The sequence below is a fragment of the Bombina bombina genome, chromosome 3 (assembly GCF_027579735.1).
Source record: "Bombina bombina isolate aBomBom1 chromosome 3, aBomBom1.pri, whole genome shotgun sequence".
In the NCBI taxonomy this organism is placed as follows: domain Eukaryota; kingdom Metazoa; phylum Chordata; class Amphibia; order Anura; family Bombinatoridae; genus Bombina; species Bombina bombina.
Genome location: NC_069501.1, coordinates 1,291,442,246 through 1,291,463,206, shown reverse-complemented (window position 1 = coordinate 1,291,463,206; position 20,961 = coordinate 1,291,442,246). Strand labels below are relative to the sequence as shown.

Sequence of the window (20,961 nt, the reverse complement as noted above, 5' to 3'; positions counted from 1 at the left end):
CTCTTCCCTCTGCACGGTATACTGCCGCTGGGGAGGGAGGTCGCTGCTCTCCTCTCCCTGTAACTCTGGCTGCCGCTGGGAAGGGAGGTCGTTGCTCTCCGCTCCCTGTGACTCACTTTCTCGCTGGAGACCAGGTGTCCAGACCCTCAAACTCCACAGTTGGCGCTCAAAAGCTCGTGCCGCTTTGTTCTCCGTATCCAATTCCCGGATGATGCGACTGACTACCTCCTGTGCAGGGTCTGGACCATATCGGACTAGCCGCCTCTTTACCTCTGGAACGAAATCCGCGCCCTCATAGCGACGGATCAGGTTGAGGTGCTCTTCACAGGGTTCTGAATAGTGTCTTGTCAGCTCCATGCTGCTGTAGGTAGGGACGCTGCGCAGTGGCTAGCGTTGCCCTCAATAACTCTCCTACGATACCAGTGCTGTTGTGGTGCTGCTCCTTGCGCTAGGATGCTATCCCACCGCTGCCGCCAAATGTTACGGTTGCCTCCAGGCTGGCTGGAAGTTGGACCGTAGAAAAGGATGCTCCTAGCGCTCACCAAAGAATCATCAGCACCATAGTCAGCAATCCCTGTAGTGATTATAAGCTGTCCCCTACAAACATGAGTCAAAGCTGCAAGTTAGAGGGACAGAAAATAGGTCTGATGTGCTGGAGCACACAGCCTCCTTTTTATTGAGGTTACATGCAAACAGGACACTCTCAGGGGGAGGCATAAAATCCCCCATCACACATTTGATATTAGATAGAGAGACACTCCCTTTGACAGGCCACAACATTTACTTCAGCAGATAACATTACACACAATAAAACAATGCAGTCCACCTTATCAATACTAGTCTGATTAGACAATGGGAAAGTTGATCACTAAACCTAATTAGAGCTAATCCCAGCAGACTTGTATGTAGAATAGGTTTCTTGAAGCTGAACAAAATTTAACTCTTAATGGCACACAATGAAACTGAACCAAGTGGGAGAAAGCCAGGGACAAGTCATTTCACAGGTCTGGGGACATAGTCTTAAAGGGGGCATTGTTCACCAGAGTCACAATATGTCCCCAGACGTTTCCCAAAGGGCCACACACACCCAACAAAAGTCAATATACTCTCAGGGGCACAATCTTCCAGGGGCCATAGTCATGAGGAAGGAGGCTGGCAAATAGGCTTCTCCAAAATCCAGGGAAGCAGGGCAACCTTCCATTTAAAGGGCCAGTCACAAATAGCAGTTTGTAACAGTATCAATCACAGAGTCAGAGAAACCTCTTTGACCAAGAATCAAGCGTTCAAACTCCATACCTTAAAATTAAGGTTTTGAGATCCTGATGGAAAAAAGAACCTTGAGACAGAAAGACTGGTCTTAACGGAAGAGTCCACAGCTGGCAAGAGGCCATCCGGACAAGATCCGCATACCAAAACCTGTGAGGCCATGCTGGAGCTACCAGCAGGACAAACGAGCATTCCTTTAGAATATTGGAGAATACCCTTGGAAGAAGAACTAGAGGCGGAAAGATATAGGCAGGATGACACTTGTAAGGAAGAGATAATGCATCCACTGCCTCCGCCCGAGGATCCCGGGATCCGGACAGATACCAGGGAAGTTTCTTGTTTAGATGAGAAGCCATCAGATCTATTTCCCACATTTGAACAATCTGAGGAAATACCTCTGGGTGAAGAGACCATTCGCCCAGGTGCAACGTTGGGCGACTGAGATAATCCGCTTTCCAATTGTCCATACCTGGGATATGAACCGCAGAGATTAGACAGGAGCTGGATTCCGCCCAAACCAAAATTGATTGAAGTATGCCACAGTTGTGACATTGTCTATCTGAAAACAAAAGAACAACTCTCTCTTCAGAAGAGGCCAAGACTGAAGAGCTCTGAAAATTGCACGGAGTTACAAAATATTGATCGGAAATCTCACCTCCTGAGATTCCCAAACCCCTTGTGCCGTCAGATACCCCCACACAGCTCCCCAACCTGTAAGACTTGCATCTGTTGAGATTATAGTCCAGGTCGGAAGAACAAAGAAGCCCCCTGAACTAAACGATGGTGATCTGTCCACCATGTCAGAGAGTGTCGTATAATCGGTTTAAAGATATTAATTGAGATATCTTTGAGTAATCCCTGCACCATTGGTTCAGCATACAGAGCTGAAGAGGTCGCATGTGAAAACGAGCAAAGGAGATCGCATCTGATGCGGCAGTCCTAAGACCTAAAATTTCCATGCATAAGGCTACCAAAGGGAATGATTGTGACTGAAGGTTTTGACAAGCTGATCAATGTTAAACTTCTCTTGTCTGACAAGGACAGAGTCATAGACACTGAATCTATCTAGAAACCTAAAAAGGTTACCCTTGTCTGAGGAATCAATGAACTGATTGGTAAATTGATCCTCCAACCATGAACTTGAAGAAACAACACAAGTCGATTCGTATGAGATTCTTCGAAAATGAGAAGACTGAGCAAGTACCAAGATATCGTCCAAATAAGGAAATACCAAAACCCTGTTCTCTGATTACAGAAAGAAGGGCACAGAGAACCTTTGAAAAAAATTCTTGGAACTGAGGCTAGGCCAAACGGTAGAGCCACAAAACTGGTAATGCTTGTCTAAAAAGAGAATCTCAGACACTAAAAGTGATCTGGATGAATCGGAATATGCAGATACGCATCCTGTAAATCTATTGTAGACATAAAATGCCCTTGCTAAACAAAAGGCAGGATAGTCCTACAGTAACCATCTTGAATGTTGGTATCCTTACATAACGATTCAATATTGATAGATCCGGAACTGGTCTGAAGGAATTGACCTTCTTTGGTACAATGAAGAGATAAAATAAAACCCCAGCCCCTGTTACAGAACTGGAACTGGCATAATTACTCCAGCCAACTCTAGATCTGAAACACATTTCAGAAATGCTGAGCCTTTGCTGTGTTAACTGGGACACGGGAAAGAAAAAAATCTCTTAGCAGGAGGCCTTAACTTGAAGCCAATTCTGTATCTTTCTGAAACAATGTTCTGAAACCAGAGATTGAGAACGGAATTGATCCAAATTTCTTTGAAGAAAACGTAATCTGCCCCATACCAGCTGAGCTGGAATAAGGGCCGCACCTTCATGGGTACTTAGGAGCTGGCTATAGGTTTCTATAAGGCTTGGATATATTCCAAACTGGAAATAGTTTCCAAACTGATACCACTCCTGAGGATGAAGGATCAGGCTTTTGTTCCTTGTTGTGAGGAAAAGAACGAAAATGATTATTAGACCTAAATTTACCTTAGATTTTTTATCCTTTGGTAAAAAAGTTCCCTTCCTTCCAGAAACAGTTAAGATAATAATTTATTACCCTGGAAAGAAAGGGAAAGCAAAGTTGACTTAGAAGACATATCAGCATTCCAAGTTTAATCCATAAGCTTTTCTAGCTAAAATAGCTAGAGACATATACCTGACATCAACTCTAATGATATCAAAAGATGGTATCACCAATAAAATTATTAGCATGTTATAGAATAATAATAATGCTATAAAATTATGATCTGTTACTTGTTGCGCTAAATCTTCTAACCAAAAAGTTGAAGCTGCAGCAACATCCGCTAAAAATATAGCAGGTCTAAGAAGATTACCTGAACATAAGTAAGCTTTTCTTAGAAAGGATTCAATTTTCCTATCTAAAGGATCCTTAAATGAAGTACTATCTGCCGTAGGAATAGTAGTACATTTAGCAGGAGTAGAGACAGCCCCATAACCTTAGGGATTTTGTCCCAAAAAACTCTAATCTGTCAGATGGCACAGGATATAATTGCTTAAACGTTTAGAAGGAGTAAAAGAATTACCCAAATTATTCCATTCCCTGGAAATTACTTCAGAAATAGCATCAGGGAGATTAAACACTTCTGGAATAACTACAGGAGATTTAAAAACCTTATTAAAACGTTTAGATTTAGTATCAAGAGGACCAGAATCCTCTATTTCTAATGCAATTAATACTTCTTCAAATAAAGAACGAATAAATTCCATCTAGAACAAATACAAAGATTTATCAGCATCAACCTCTGAGACAGGAACCTCTGAACCAGAAGAACCATTTATCAGTATCAGAATGGTGATGTTCATTTAAAAATTCATCTGAAAAAAGAGAAGTTTTAAAAGACTTATGTAAACTAGAAGGAGAAATAACAGACATAGCCTTCTTAATGGATTTAAAAAATAAAATCTCTTATGTTATCAGGAACACTCTGAAAATTAGATGTTGACGGAACAGCAACAGGTAATGTAACAGTACTAAAGGAAATTTTATCTGCATAAATAAGTTTGTCATGACATGCAATACAAACAACAGCTGGAGAAACAGATACCAAAAATTTATAGCAGATACACTTAGCTTGGTAGCTCCAGCACCGGGCAGTGATTTTCCTGAAGTATCTTCTGACTCAGTTGCAACGTGGAACATCTTGCAATATGTAATAGAAAAAACAACATATAAAGCAAAATTGATCAAATTCCTTAAATGACAGTTTCAGGAATGGGAAAAAAATGCCAGTGAACAAGCTTCTAGCAACCAGAAGCAATAAATAATGAGACTTAAATAATGTGGAGACAAAAGCGACGCCCATATTTTTTTAGCGCCAAATAAGACGCCCACATTATTTGGCGCCTAAATACTTTTGGCGCCAAAAATGACGCCACATCCGGAACGCCGACATTTTTGGCGCAAAAGAACGTCAAAAAAATGACGCAACTTCCGGCGACACGTATGACGCCGGAAACAGAAAAGATTTTTTGCGCCAAAAAAGTCCGCGCCAAGAATGACGCAATAAAATGAAGCATTTTCAGCCCCCGCGAGCCTAACAGCCCACAGGGAAAAAGTCAAATTTTTTAAGGTAAGAAAAAATGATTGATTCAAATGCATTATCCCAAATATGAAACTGACTGTCTGAAAAAAAGGAATGTTGAACATCCTGAGTCAAGGCAAATAAATGTTTGAATACATATATTTAGAACTTTATAAAAAAAGTGCCCAACCATAGCTTAGAGTGTCAAAGAAAATAAGACTTACTTACCCCAGGACACTCATCTACATGTTTGTAGAAAGCCAAACCAGTACTGAAACGAAAATCAGCAGAGGTAATGGTATATATATATATAAGAGTATATCGTCGATCTGAAAAGGGAGGTAAGAGATGAATCTCCACGACCGATAACAGAGAACCTATGAAATAGACCCCGTAGAAGGAGATCATTGAATTCAAATAGGCAATACTCTCCTCACATCCCTCTGACATTCACTGCACGCTGAGAGGAAAACCGGGCCCCAACTTGCTGCGGAGCGCATATCAATGTAGAATCTAGCACAAACTTACTTCACCACCTCCATAGGAGGCAAAGTTTGTAAAACTGAATTGTGGGTGTGGTGAGGGGTGTATTTATAGGCATTTTAAGGTTTGGGAAACTTTGCCCCTCCTGGTAGGAATGTATATCCCATACGTCACTAGCTCATGGACTCTTGCTAATTACATGAAAGAAACACACTCCTTCCCCCCAGGGAACGATTATCCAGCCTTCCTTATTGAGTCGGCTATGGGAAACAGCCTTGAGAATATAGGGAATGCGTCCATCCTTATAATGTACTGGACGCACAAGTATAAAATACACCAGAATGTCATAACTCCGAGTGGAGTGTGAAAGGAGGCGCAGATCACTGCATGCGGGCCCTAAAATTTGTGGGACGCTATAGGATAAATTTGTGGCATAACTTGATCATTGCCAACAGACTCCTAAAAAGCAACCACCTTAGGGGGAGTAGGTTCAAAATATATTCTTTTATAAAATTTACACCCAAAAGAACGTTACTGACTCATGAAATCTATTTTTTTTTTAACATTCTTTTTTATTTGTGCCAGTGAGAAGAAATATGCAAAATCCAATACATTTGAACATGAAACTGCACCACGCAGGGTGCAAATAAGCATAAAAAGAAAAATATGGTTAAATTACATCATTCACAATATATGGAGATGTCAAAAAAACCTAATCAAAAATAAAACTCTTTTGTTTCTTCTGCGTGTATGTATCTTGAAAAAACAATCGATTCTTCTATCTCTGGCGGTTCATTTTATCATAGACTGAAAACAAACAACACAATCATACAACATCCACACTGAAAAAAAACAACAACAAAAAAAAAAAAACCCACAAAACAAAACAATATCCCTCTCAAATTATGATTTTAGTCTGCCCCTCTTCCTTCCACTGTAGATCTCCTGACGTGTCAACTGTCTACCGACTCTGGTTCCTGCCCTGGCCTCTCCAACTCTCTCACTTATTCTACCTATAATTCACAACCCAATCTGCCGGGAAATCTCCCAATAATACCAGATCAGAAAAACAATCAGTACTTAAGAAAGGAGATAGAATTGACTTTTGCACATCCTCTGGATACATTTTAATTATAGGTAACCATCCCAGTAAAAATCTTTTACATTCTTTTTCGCTTGCGTCCCAAAGATGGAAAGATTCAAAGATAAATTGCAACTGGATTTCTTTGATAAAAAAATGAGAACCCTGGCATCTTTTTGGCTTTCCAGTTACTTAATATAAGTTGTCTTACAAGTATAATGATTGTATTTATAATTTTACTTGATGGGACTGTCTTTTGACTAGATCGAATTAGCAAAAATATATCCTCAACTTTGAATTGTATGTTTGTTGAGTACGTTCTATTAATCCAAAAAATCACTTTCTTCCAAAATTGTTGAACTCTAGGGCAGTGCCAGAACATATGTAAAATATCCGCATTCATAAAGACACATCGCGGGCAAAAGAAGTCTTGGCCCGTAAACATTTTAGCCATTTTCCAAGGTGTACAGTAATAATTATTAAGTAACTTCACATGGCCTTCTCTCCAGCTAGTTGGAATACGGCATTTGATTAATGATTCACAACTCTCTTTCAATGTAACATGATTTATGTTTGGAATCTTAGATATCCATTTTACACATAATTTCTCCATTAGAGAATCACTTTGTTTGGCAAGCATGATACTATATAGTAATGAAATAGAGGGGGGCTTAATATGAGCAACGACCATAATTGCTTTAAACTCCGTCCATGCGACTGTCTCACCACGATTCCATCTCCTAGAAGATATAAAATTGTGCACTTGCAAATAAGAATAAAAATTATTACTTGATAGGTCAAATCGAGCTTTCAAAATATCAAAAGGAATTATTTGTCGATCTTCCGTAAAAAATTGCGAAACTAACTTAAGATCTTTATTGAACCAATCTCTAAATACCTGCTGATTGTTTCCTGGAGGGAATTCGGGGTTGCCTATTAAAGGTAAGTAGTCCGAAAAGGTGTAATCAAGACCTATAAGGGAGCATATTTTTTGCCAGGCTAGAACTACATTATTTATTGATATTAGACTTTTGACCTTATGCGGTGTTTCTTTTGGATGAATATGTAGTAAAGCTTTGAGAGAAAAAGGGAAGACTAAAGTATTTTCCAATTCTAATGTTGCAAACCAGCTAGTTTCTATGAGCCAATCAAGCGCAATTTTGCCCAAGGCTGCAAGATTATAAAGCGCTATATTAGGTAAAGCTAGCCCGGCTTCTTTACGAGGTTGCATCAGTTTTTCCAATGCGATTCGTGCTTTTTTCTTATTATACCATATAAATTGTGAGAAACTCGAATTTAACTTCCGTATATCTGCTTTATATAGTATCAAAGGCAGATTTTGTAGAAGAAAGAGAAGCCGGGGAAAAATTATAGTCTTAATAAGATTCACTCTCGCAGTCAGAGATAGAGGAAGGGCAGCCCAAAGTTTCAAATCCGCATAGATTTTTTGAAATAACGGAACGAAATTAAGACCATACCACCTTGCAGGATTTCTATGAAGATATATTCCCAGATATTTAAGAGCATCCACCTCCTTGAATTCCAGATTATCTAGAGCATTACTTGTTTTATATAACCACATTATTTCACTTTTACTATAATTCACTTTATACCCGGAGAATGAACTAAAAAGATTTAGACAATCTATCACTGTCGGGATAGCCCTAGGTGTGTTGTGGAGGAAGATTAGTAAATCATCCGCATATAGTAAAGTTTTAAGAACAGTCTGCCCAATAGAAATACCTTCTAATATATTCCGTAGCCTTATGGCGAGAGGTTCTAGTGCAAGGTTAAACAGAAGAGGGGACAAGGGACACCCTTGTCTAGTACCTTTTTTCAGTTTTATCCCTGAGGTAAGATTATTATTGATTAGGAGATAAGATATTGGACACTGATAGATATTACGGGTAAAGCAAACAAACTCATTTTTAAACCCAAATTTTCCGAGAGTCTGAAATAGATATTCCCATTCTATAGAATCAAACGCTTTTACCGCGTCAAGGGTTAAAAGTGCGCAATCGTATAAGAAATGTCTATCTGAGTTTTGGCGAATATTCCATATATAATCTATTAGGGTTGTCACTTTCCGTATATTTTTAGAAACATTTCTAGAGGCCATAAACCCTGATTGATCTGAATGTATCACTTCATTGAGACATAGCATTAATCTGGCTGCTAAGATAGAGGATAAAATCTTATAGTCCGCATTAAGTACGGAAATTGGTCTGTAAGACCCTGGATCCTCGGGGTCTTTTCCTTTTTTAAGAATCAGGGAAATGTTAGCGGCCGCAAAATATTCTGAAGGTATCTTCCCATTTCTATAATAATTATTAAACAATTTTCCTAGGGTGGGTTTAATTTCTTCTGCGAGTATTTTATAATACTCTGCAGGCAGGCAGTCCGGCCCTGCAGCTTTATTCAATTTGGCCTTATCAATTGCTTCTGCTATCTCGTTTTCTGAAATGGGGGCATTAAGCCTTTCCAATAGATCTTGTGAGACTCTCGGGATTTTTATTTGAGACCAAAATTTGTCTTGGTTCTGCATATGGTTAGTACTCTGCGTATATAGTTTTTGATAATACATAAACAACGTTTTATTGATATCAGATATTTCTGTATGTCTGTTGTCCTGATCCCTAATTGCTAAAATATAGTTTTTTTTCTTTCTCCCTTTGACTAATTTAGCTAGAAATTTAGCTGAATAACCAAAATGTCCCTTGAATCGAAGATTTAATTTTTTCTCCTCTTCTAAGGATTTTTGTCTAAAGAAAACATCCCGTTCCTGTCTAGCACTAGAATACTTTTTCCAAAACACAGGATTTGGCTCTCTAACATATTTCTGATAACTATTCTTGACCTGTTTAGCGAGTTGGATTTCTCTCCTTTTGTCTTTGCGGTTTCTTTTACACATATAAGCTTTAATTTCTCCCCTTAGATACGCCTTAGAGGCTTCCCAAAACGTCTCAATTTTCTGAAAATATGCTATATTGAAAGTGCAATAATCTTTCCATTTCTGTTTTAACCAGAGATTAAAACAGAATTTATGTTTACCTGATAAATTACTTTCTCCAACGGTGTGTCCGGTCCACGGCGTCATCCTTACTTGTGGGATATTCTCTTCCCCAACAGGAAATGGCAAAGAGCCCAGCAAAGCTGGTCACATGATCCCTCCTAGGCTCCGCCTTCCCCAGTCATTCGACCGACGTAAAGGAGGAATATTTGCATAGGAGAAATCATATGATACCGTGGTGACTGTAGTTAAAGAAAATAAATTATCAGACCTGATTAAAAAACCAGGGCGGGCCGTGGACCGGACACACCGTTGGAGAAAGTAATTTATCAGGTAAACATAAATTCTGTTTTCTCCAACATAGGTGTGTCCGGTCCACGGCGTCATCCTTACTTGTGGGAACCAATACCAAAGCTTTAGGACACGGATGAAGGGAGGGAGCAAATCAGGTCACCTAGATGGAAGGCACCACGGCTTGCAAAACCTTTCTCCCAAAAATAGCCTCAGAAGAAGCAAAAGTATCAAATTTGTAAAATTTAGTAAAAGTGTGCAGTGAAGACCAAGTCGCTGCCTTACATATCTGATCAACAGAAGCCTCGTTCTTGAAGGCCCATGTGGAAGCCACGGCCCTAGTGGAATGAGCTGTGATTCTTTCAGGAGGCTGCCGTCCGGCAGTCTCATAAGCCAATCTAATGATGCTTTTAAGCCAAAAAGAGAGAGAGGTAGAAGTTGCTTTTTGACCTCTCCTTTTACCAGAATAAACAACAAACAAGGAAGATGTTTGTCTGAAATCCTTTGTAGCATCTAAATAGAATTTTAGAGCACGAACTACATCCAAATTGTGCAACAAACGTTCCTTCTTTGAAACTGGATTCGGACACAAAGAAGGCACGACTATCTCCTGGTTAATGTTTTTGTTAGAAACAACTTTCGGAAGAAAACCAGGTTTAGTACGCAAAACCACCTTATCTGCATGGAACACCAGATAAGGAGGAGAACACTGCAGAGCAGATAACTCTGAAACTCTTCTAGCAGAAGAAATTGCAACCAAAAACAAAACTTTCCAAGATAACAACTTGATATCAACGGAATGTAGGGGTTCAAACGGAACCCCCTGAAGAACTGAAAGAACTAAATTGAGACTCCAAGGAGGAGTCAAAGGTTTGTAAACAGGCTTGATTCTAACCAGAGCCTGAACAAAAGCTTGAACATCTGGCACAGCCGCCAGCTTTTTGTGAAGTAAAACAGATAAAGCAGAAATCTGTCCCTTCAAAGAACTTGCAGATAATCCTTTCTCCAAACCTTCTTGAAGAAAGGATAGAATCTTAGGAATTTTTATCTTGTTCCATGGGAATCCTTTAGATTCACACCAACAGATATATTTTTTCCATATTTTATGGTAGATTTTTCTAGTTACAGGCTTTCTGGCCTGAACAAGAGTATCAATGACAGAATCTGAGAACCCTCGCTTTGATAAAATCAAGCGTTCAATCTCCAAGCAGTCAGTTGGAGTGAGGCCAGATTCGGATGTTCGAACGGACCTTGAACAAGAAGGTCCCGTCTCAAAGGTAGCTTCCATGGTGGAGCCGATGACATATTCACCAGGTCTGCATACCAAGTCCTGCGTGGCCACGCAGGAGCTATCAAGATCACCGATGCCCTCTCCTGATTGATCCTGGCTACCAGCCTGGGGATGAGAGGAAACGGAGGGAATACATAAGCTAGGTTGAAGGTCCAAGGTGCTACTAGTGCATCTACTAGAGTCGCCTTGGGATCCCTGGATCTGGACCCGTAGCAAGGAACCTTGAAGTTCTGACGAGAGGCCATCAGATCCATGTCTGGAATGCCCCACAATTGAGTTATTTGGGCAAAGATTTCCGGATGGAGTTCCCACTCCCCGGATGAAATGTCTGACGACTCAGAAAATCCGCTTCCCAATTTTCCACTCCTGGGATGTGGATTGCAGACAAGTGGCAGGAGTGAGTCTCCGCCCATTGAATGATTTTGGTCACTTCTTCCATCGCCAGGGAACTCCTTGTTCCCCCCTGATGGTTGATATACGCAACAGTCGTCATTTTGTCTGATTGAAACTGTATGAATTTGGCCTTTGCTAGCTGAGGCCAAGCCTTGAGAGCATTGAATATCGCTCTCAGTTCCAGAATATTTATCGGGAGAAGAGATTCTTCCCGAGACCAAAGACCCTGAGCTTTCAGGGGTTCCCAGACCGCGCCCCAGCCCACCAGACTGGCGTCGGTCGTGACAATGACCCACTCTGGTCTGCGGAAGCTCATCCCCTGTGACAGGTTGTCCAGGGTCAGCCACCAACAGAGTGAATCTCTGGTCCTCTGATCTACTTGTATCGTCGGAGACAAGTCTGTATAATCCCCATTCCACTGACTGAGCATGCACAGTTGTAATGGTCTCAGATGAATTCGCGCAAAAGGAACTATGTCCATTGCCGCGACCATCAAACCTATTACTTCCATGCACTGCGCTATGGAAGGAAGAAGAACAGAATGAAGTACTTGACAAGAGCTTAGAAGTTTTGATTTTCTGGCCTCTGTCAGAAAAATCCTCATTTCTAAGGAGTCTATTATTGTTCCCAAGAAGGGAACTCTTGTTGACGGAGATAGAGAACTTTTTTCTACGTTCACTTTCCACCCGTGAGATCTGAGAAAGGCCAGGACAATGTCCGTATGAGCCTTTGCTTGTGGTAGGGACGACGCTTGAATCAGTATGTCGTCCAAGTAAGGTACTACTGCAATGCCCCTTGGTCTTAGCACCGCTAGAAGGGACCCTAATACCTTTGTGAAAATTCTTGGAGCAGTGGCTAATCCGAATGGAAGTGCCACAAACTGGTAATGCTTGTCCAGAAAGGCGAACCTTAGGAACCGATGATGTTCCTTGTGGATAGGAATATGTAGATACGCATCCTTTAAATCCACCGTGGTCATGAATTGACCTTCCTGGATGGTAGGAAGAATTGTCCGAATGGTTTCCATTTTGAACGATGGAACCTTGAGAAATTTGTTTAGGATCTTGAGATCTAAGATTGGTCTGAATGTTCCCTCTTTTTTGGGAACTATGAACAGATTGGAGTAGAATCCCATCCCTTGTTCTCCTAATGGAACAGGATGAATCACTCCCATTTTTAACAGGTCTTCTACACAATGTAAGAATGCCTGTCTTTTTATGTGGTCTGAAGACAATTGAGACCTGTGGAACCTCCCCCTTGGGGGTAGCTCCTTGAATTCCAGAAGATAACCTTGGGAGACTATTTCTAGCGCCCAAGGATCCAGAACATCTCTTGCCCAAGCCTGAGCGAAGAGAGAAAGTCTGCCCCCCACCAGATCCGGTCCCGGATCGGGGGCCAACATCTCATGCTGTCTTGGTAGCAGTGGCAGGTTTCTTGGCCTGCTTACCTTTGTTCCAGCCTTGCATTGGCCTCCAGGCTGGCTTGGTTTGAGAAGTATTACCCTCTTGCTTAGAGGATGTAGAACTTGGGGCTGGTCCGTTTCTGCGAAAGGGACGAAAAATTGGTTTATTTTTAGCCTTAAAAGACCTATCCTGAGGAAGGGCGTGGCCCTTACCCCCAGTGATATCTGAAATAATCTCTTTCAAGTCAGGGCCAAACAGCGTTTTCCCCTTGAAAGGTATGTTAAGCAATTTGTTCTTGGAAGACGCATCCGCTGACCAAGATTTTAGCCAAAGCGCTCTGCGCGCCACAATAGCAAACCCCGAATTTTTCGCCGCTAATCTAGCCAATTGCAAAGTGGCGTCTAAAGTAAAAGAGTTAGCCAATTTAAGAGCATGAATTCTGTCCAAAATCTCTTCATAAGAAGAATCTTTATTGAGCGACTTTTCTAGTTCATCGAACCAGAAACACGCTGCTGTAGTGACAGGAACAATGCATGAAATTGGTTGTAGAAGGTAACCTTGCTGAACAAACATCTTTTTAAGCAAACCCTCTAATTTTTTATCCATAGGATCTTTGAAAGCACAACTATCTTCTATAGGGATAGTAGTGCGTTTGTTTAGAGTAGAAACCGCCCCCTCGACCTTGGGGACTGTCTGCCATAAGTCCTTTCTGGGGTCGACCATAGGAAACAATTTCTTAAATATAGGGGGAGGGACAAAAGGTATGCCGGGCCTTTCCCATTCTTTGTTTACAATGTCCGCCACCCGCTTGGGTATAGGAAAAGCTTCGGGGGGCCCCGGGACCTCTAGGAACTTGTCCATCTTACATAATTTCTCTGGAATGACCAAATTGTCACAATCATCCAGAGTAGATAACACCTCCTTAAGCAGAGCGCGGAGATGTTCCAATTTAAATTTGAATGTAATCACATCAGGTTCAGCTTGTTGAGAAATTTTCCCTGAATCTGAAATTTCTCCCTCAGACAAAACCTCCCTGGCCCCCTCAGACTGGTGTAGGGGCATGTCAGAACCATTATCATCAGTGTCCTCATGCTCTTCAGTATTTTCTAAAACAGAGCAGTCGCGCTTTCGCTGATAAGTGGGCATTTTGGCTAAAATGTTTTTGATAGAATTATCCATTACAGCCGTTAATTGTTGCATAGTAAGGAGTATTGGCACACTAGATGTACTAGGGGCCTCCTGTGTGGGCAAGACTGGCGTAGACAAAGGAGGGGATGATGCAGTACCATGCTTACTCCCCTCACTTGAGGAATCATCTTGGGCATCATTTTCTCTAAATTTTTTGTCACATACATCACATCTATTTAAATGAGAAGGAACCTTGGCTTCCTCACATACAGAACATAGTCTATCTGATAGTTCAGACATGTTAAACAGGCATAAACTTGATAACAAAGTACAAAAAACGTTTTAAAATAAAACCGTTACTGTCACTTTAAATTTTAAACTGAACACACTTTATTACTGAATATGTGAAAAAGTATGAAGGAATTGTTCAAAATTCACCAAAATTTCACCACAGTGTCTTAAAGCCTTAAAAGTATTGCACACCAAATTTGAAAGCTTTAACTCTTAAAATAACGGAACCGGAGCCGTTTTTATATTTAACCCCTATACAGTCCCTGGTATCTGCTTTGCTGAGACCCAACCAAGCCCAGAGGGGAATACAATACCAAATGACGCCTTCAGTAAGCTTTTTCTATGTATCTGAGCTCCTCACACATGCATCTGCATGCCTTGCTTCCCAAAAACAACTGCGCATTAGTGGCGCGAAAATGAGGCTCTGCCTATGAATAGAGAAGGCCCCCAGAGAAAAAGGTGTCCAATACAGCGCCTGCCGGTTATTCAGCATAATTCCCAAGAATAAAATAACTCCTCAAAGCTATAAACTATTAAAAATGCTTATAAATCAATCGTTTTAGCCCAAAAAAATGTCTACCAGTCTTTAAAGCCCTTGTGAAGCCCTTTATTCTTATTTAATAAAAATGGCTTACCGGATCCCATAGGGAAAATGACAGCTTCCAGCATTACCAAGTCTTGTTAGAAATGTGTCATACCTCAAGCAGCAAAAGACTGCTCACTGTTTCCCCCAACTGAAGTTAATTCCTCTCAACAGTCCTGTGTGGAAACAGCCATCGATTTTAGTAATGGTTGCTAAAATCATTTTCCTCTTACAAACAGAAATCTTCATCTCTTTTCTGTTTCAGAGTAAATAGTACATACCAGCACTATTTTAAAATAACAAACTCTTGATTGAAGAATAAAAACTACATTTAAACACCAAAAAACTCTAAGCCATCTCCGTGGAGATGTTGCCTGTACAACGGCAAAGAGAATGACTGGGGAAGGCGGAGCCTAGGAGGGATCATGTGACCAGCTTTGCTGGGCTCTTTGCCATTTCCTGTTGGGGAAGAGAATATCCCACAAGTAAGGATGACGCCGTGGACCGGACACACCTATGTTGGAGAAATCTAATATTCTTATGCATATATCGTGGGAATATAATAGTTAGATTCCTTTTCGCCTGATTCTCAAAAGATTGAAATGATAGTGACAATCGCATGGTCGGATATCGCTATATCGCCTATTGTGGCCTTGACCTTCTGCAAAGAGAGGGTTTCCGTAACTAATAAATAATCTATTCTTGAAAATGTTCTATACTTTTTAGATTCGCAAGTGAATACACGCAGATCTGGATTTTGGAGTCTCCATACATCGGTTAATTTTAACTGGTGGCAAAGTTTTCCCATGTATTTAGCTTGACTGTTATATACTGCTATGTTTTTTTTTGAAAATCTATCTAATTCAGGACAAAACGAGAGATTAAAATCACCACCTATCACGAGGTTATCTGATATGAAAGGCAGTAGCTTATTCTTTAACTTTTCCCAAAAATCCTTAGAAAAATTATTCGGCGCATAAATGTTGCAAAAGACAAATCTTATCCCCTCTATCCGGACTTGTAGCAAGATATACCTAGCCCCCTGATCTATTTCCATCTGTGTAATCTGATATGATAGGTTTTTATTAAACAGTATTGCAACCCCTAATTTCCTGCCACTACATGGAGTGGCAAGAACCTCACCTATCCAATTACACCTCAGTTTGGGAATTTCTATATCTTTTAAATAAGTTTCCTGTATAAATGCTACACTTGGTTCCAACGCACCTAGTTTTTTAATTATCATCTTACGTTTTATTGGATTAGTAATACCCCCCACATTCCAAGACAGAATCGTAAAATTCCCTAATTCTTTTAACATAATACACTAATATGCAAGATTATAAGCTGATTGCAATCCCACCTATCTCTGTCTTTCCTAGTGTTTCCTATTACAAGATCCAATTTCTAGCAATCCAACTCTTACCCAAAAACATGGTACTATGATCCCTAATCTATACATGGATCCTTACAAATACCAATATAATATAGAGATCCATGCACACAATCACCTTCAGTGAATATTTCAGTCCACCTTGCAAATATTCTCCACAAAGACAAAGCCCTGCGAGGGGAAAAAAAAACAAAAAAAAAACAAAAAAAAACCCAATAATAAAAAATTAAAATCCGGATCTTCGCATTCACAACACTCACACACATTCCTGAAAAATAAATACTCTAATGTGAGAGTACCTATCTCACTTGATTATCATTTAGAATCACTGTATTCTCTTGCTTTAGAAGGTTCACTAAACGTAAGCTTGTTACCATTGTCATCTACTATAATTTTAGCGGGGTAGATTAAACGAGCTTTTATACCCTTATTTATCATAACCGTGCAGATAGGGGACATAGCTTTCCTTTTTTGGACTGTTTCGTTAGAAAAATCTTGAAATAACATGATTTTTTTTATCATTTATGGTAAAAACATAATTTATGCTTACCTGATAAATTCCTTTCTCCTGTAGTGTAGTCAGTCCACGGGTCATCATTACTTATGGGATATTAACTCCTCCCCAACAGGAAGTGCAAGAGGATCACCCAAGCAGAGCTGCTATATAGCTCCTCCCCTCTACGTCACACCCAGTCATTCGACCGAGAACCAAACGAGAAAGGAGAAACTATAGGGTGCAGTGGTGACTGGAGTATAATTTAAAATTTAGACCTGCCATAAAAAACAGGGCGGGCCGTGGACTGACTACACTACAGGAGAAAGGAATTTATCAGGTAAGCATAAATTATGTTTTCTCCTGTTAAGTGTAGTCAGTCCACGGGTCATCATTACTTATGGGATACCAATACCAAAGCTAAAGTACACGGATGACGGGAGGGACAGGCAGGATCTTTATACGGAAGGAACCACTGCCTAAAGAACCTTTCTCCCAAAAACAGCCTCCGAAGAAGCAAAAGTGTCAAATTTGTAAAATTTGGAAAAAGTATGAAGAGAAGACCAAGTTGCAGCCTTGCAAATCTGTTCAACAGAGGCCTCATTCTTAAAGGCCCAAGTGGAAGCCACAGCTCTAATAGAATGAGCTGTAATTCTTTCAGGAGGCTGCTGTCCAGCAGTCTCATAGGCTAAACGTATTATGCTACGAAGCCAGAAAGAGAGAGAGGTAGCAGAAGCTTGGCGAAAATCTTTAGTTGCCTGTAAATAAAATTTCAGGGCACGGACTACATCCAGATTGTGTAGGAGTCGTTCCTTCTTTGAAGAAGGGTTAGGACACAATGATGGAACAACAATCTCTTGATTGATATTCCTATTAGTGACTACCTTAGGTAAGAACCCAGGTTTAGTGCGCAGAACTACCTTGTCTGAATGAAAAATCAGATAAGGATAATCACAATGTAAGGCCGATAACTCAGAGACTCTTCGAGCCGAGGAAATAGCCATTAAAAACAGAACTTTCCAAGATAACAATTTGATATCAATGGAATGAAGGGGTTCAAACGGAACACCCTGTAAAACGTTAAGAACTAAGTTTAAGCTCCATGGTGGAGCAACAGTTTTAAACACAGGCTTAATCCTGGCCAAAGCCTGACAAAAAGCCTGAACGTCTGGAACCTCTGACAGACGTTTGTGTAAAAGAATGGACAGAGCTGAGATCTGTCCCTTTAAGGAACTAGCAGATAAACCCTTTTCTAAACCTTCTTGTAGAAAAGACAATATCCTAGGAATCCTAACCTTACTCCATGAGTAACTCTTGGATTCGCACCAAAGTATTTACGCCATATTTTATGGTAAATCTTTCTGGTAACAGGTTTCCTAGCCTGTATTAAGGTATCAATTACTGACTCCGAAAATCCACGCTTTGATAAAATCAAGCGTTCAATCTCCAAGCAGTCAGCTTCAGAGAAATTAGATTTTGATGTTTGAAAGGACCCTGAATCAGAAGGTCCTGTCTCAGAGGCAGAGACCAAGGTGGACAGGATGACATGTCCACTAGATCTGCATACCAGGTCCTGCGTGGCCACGCAGGCGCTATCAGAATCACCGATGTTCTCTCCTGTTTGATCCTGGCAATCAATCGAGGAAGCATCGGGAAGGGTGGAAACACATAAGCCATCCCGAAGGTCCAAGGTGCTGTCAAAGCATCTACCAGGACCGCTCCCGGGTCCCTGGACCTGGACCCGTAACAAGGAAGCTTGGCGTTCTGGCGAGACGCCATGAGATCTATAACTGGTTTGCCCGCATAGTATCTATCCAGCCTACATAATTTCTCTGGGATTGCAACGGTGTTACAATCATTCAGAGCCGCTAATACCTCCCCTAGCAGTACAAAGAGGTTTTCTAGTTTAAACTTAAAATTTGAAATGTCTGAATCCAGTCTATTTGGATCAGATCCGTCACCCGCAGAATGAAGCTCTCCGTCCTCATGTTCTGCAAATTGTGACGCAGTATCTGACATGGCCCTAGTATTATCAGCGCACTCTGTTCTCACCCCAGAGTGATCTCGCTTACCCCTAAGTTCTGGCAATTTAGACAAAACTTCAGTCATAACATTAGCCATGTCCTGTAGAGTGATTTGTAATGGCCGCCCTGATGTACTTGGCGTTACAATATCACGCACCTCCCGAGCGGGAGATGCAGGTACTGACACGTGAGGCAAGTTAGTCGGCATAACTTCCCCCTCGTTGTCTGGTGAATGGTGTTCAACATGTACAGATTGACTTTTATTTAAAGTAGCATCAATGCAATTAGTACATAAATTTCTATTGGGCTCCACCTTGGCTTTTACACATATAGCACAGAGAAATTCCTCTGAGTCAGACATGTTTAACAAACTAGCAATTAGACTAGCAAGCTTGGAAATACCTTTCAACTAAATTTACAAGTAATATGTAAAACGTACTGTGCCTTTAAGAAGCACAGAAAAACTATGACAGTTGAATAACAATGAACCGGATTAGTTATAAAAACCAAATTTTTCCTGGTAAAAGCATAAAATTACCAAAGGATTGCACTCATTAGCAATGGATGACTAACCCTTAATATCAGAAAAAACGTATAACATTTAAAATATAAGCGTTTTTTATCACAGTCAAAGCACAATCTCACAGGTCTGCTGTGAGTGATTACCTCCCTCAAAATAAGTTTTGAAGACCCCTGAGCTCTGTAGAGACGTTCCGGATCATGCAGGGAGAGAAAACAGACTTGTGACTGAATTTCTGATGCGTAGCAAAAGCGCCAAAATAAGCCCCTCCCACTCACACACAACAGTGAGGGAAGCTCAATGAAACTGTTTTTAATTTAAAATAAACGACAGCCATGTGGAAAATAACGCCCAAAACTATTTTTCACCAAGTACCTCAGATAATTAAACGATTTAACATGCCAGCAAACGTTTAAAATCTAATTATATGAAATGTCATTAAAAAGCCTGCTGCTAGTCGTTCACACTGCAAGTTAGGCTAAAAGTTATATGCATACAGTATTGTCCCAGTGAAGTGCCATTCCCCAGAATACTGAAGTGTAAACATATATATACATATCAGCCTGATACCAGTTGCTACTACTGCATTTAAGGCTGAACTTACATTATATCGGTATTGGCAGTATTTTCTCAGTCAATTCCATTCCTTAGAAAATAATATACTGCAACATACCTCTTTGCAGGTGAACCTGCCCGCTGTCCCCTGATCTGAAGTTTACCTCACTCCTCAGAATGGCCGAGAACAGCAAAATGAATCTTAGTTACGTCCGCTAAGATCATACAAAACTCAGGTAGATTCTTCTTCAAATTCTGCCTGAGAAGAAACAACACACTCCGGTGCTGTTTAAAATAACAAACTTTTGATTGAAGATATAAAAACTAAGTATAATCACCACAGTCCTCTCACACATCCTATCTATTAGTTGGGTGCAAGAGAATGACTGGGTGTGACGTAGAGGGGAGGAGCTATATAGCAGCTCTGCTTGGGTGATCCTCTTGCACTTCCTGTTGGGGAGGAGTTAATATCCCATAAGTAATGATGACCCGTGGACTGACTACACTTAACAGGAGAAAGTATCAAATTTCCTATAAAGCCTCAATATTTCAACTTTGTCCTGATACTTAAGTAATTTAAATATACATGTCCTGTTTCTAACTAGGCCATTAACAACAGTTCTTTTTGGCCCTAACCTATGTGCTCTTTCCACGGACAAGGGTAGGGCTTGCGGGGGAAACCCTAAAGCCTGGGGTAATGTTTGGGAAGTAAATTCAATCAAGTTATCATATTCAGCTGATTCGGGGATACCTACAATTCTTATGTTATTACGTCTGGAGCGATCTTCTTGATCCTCCAGGCGAGCTTCCATGCTTTGGATTATGGACTGTTGCTTAGAGAGGGTGTTTTCTTGTTGGTTAACCATATCTTCTAAAGAAGCTATTCTATCCTCTGCTTCCGCCATCCTAGTGGCGAATTGTTTAACTTCCTGATTAAGAGTGTTGAGTTCACTAGAGATTCCACTTAACTCTTTTTTAATTATATCAAATTGTGGTGAAAAAAAGATTATTAATTTGTACTAATAATGACTGATTATCATTTGATATAGTCAATATTTCACTGGAATCCGCACTTATATCAGCCCCCTTATTATTAATTTTTTCTTTAGCTTTGGCAGGCATTTTAGAAGGGTGTTGTGAAAAATATCTATCTAAAGACATGCAAAATCAATAAATGTGCCAAAATAAACAAGC

The 20,961-nt window shown here is 40.5% G+C and overlaps 1 protein-coding gene across 1 annotated transcript in view; it reads right to left on the bottom strand.

The window, feature by feature from the left end:
* The window catches only part of ILK (integrin linked kinase), an 82,140-nt gene extending 61,468 nt beyond the window's left edge, over positions 1-20,672 (bottom strand). The window contains exons 1-2 of the mRNA XM_053705695.1: positions 20,540-20,672; positions 16,261-16,346 (exon numbers count right to left, since the gene is read on the bottom strand). Coding sequence (XP_053561670.1) covers positions 16,261-16,346; positions 20,540-20,672 — 219 coding nt within the window. The remainder of the gene's footprint in view (positions 1-16,260; positions 16,347-20,539) is intronic.
* Positions 20,673-20,961: the final 289 nt, after the last annotated feature.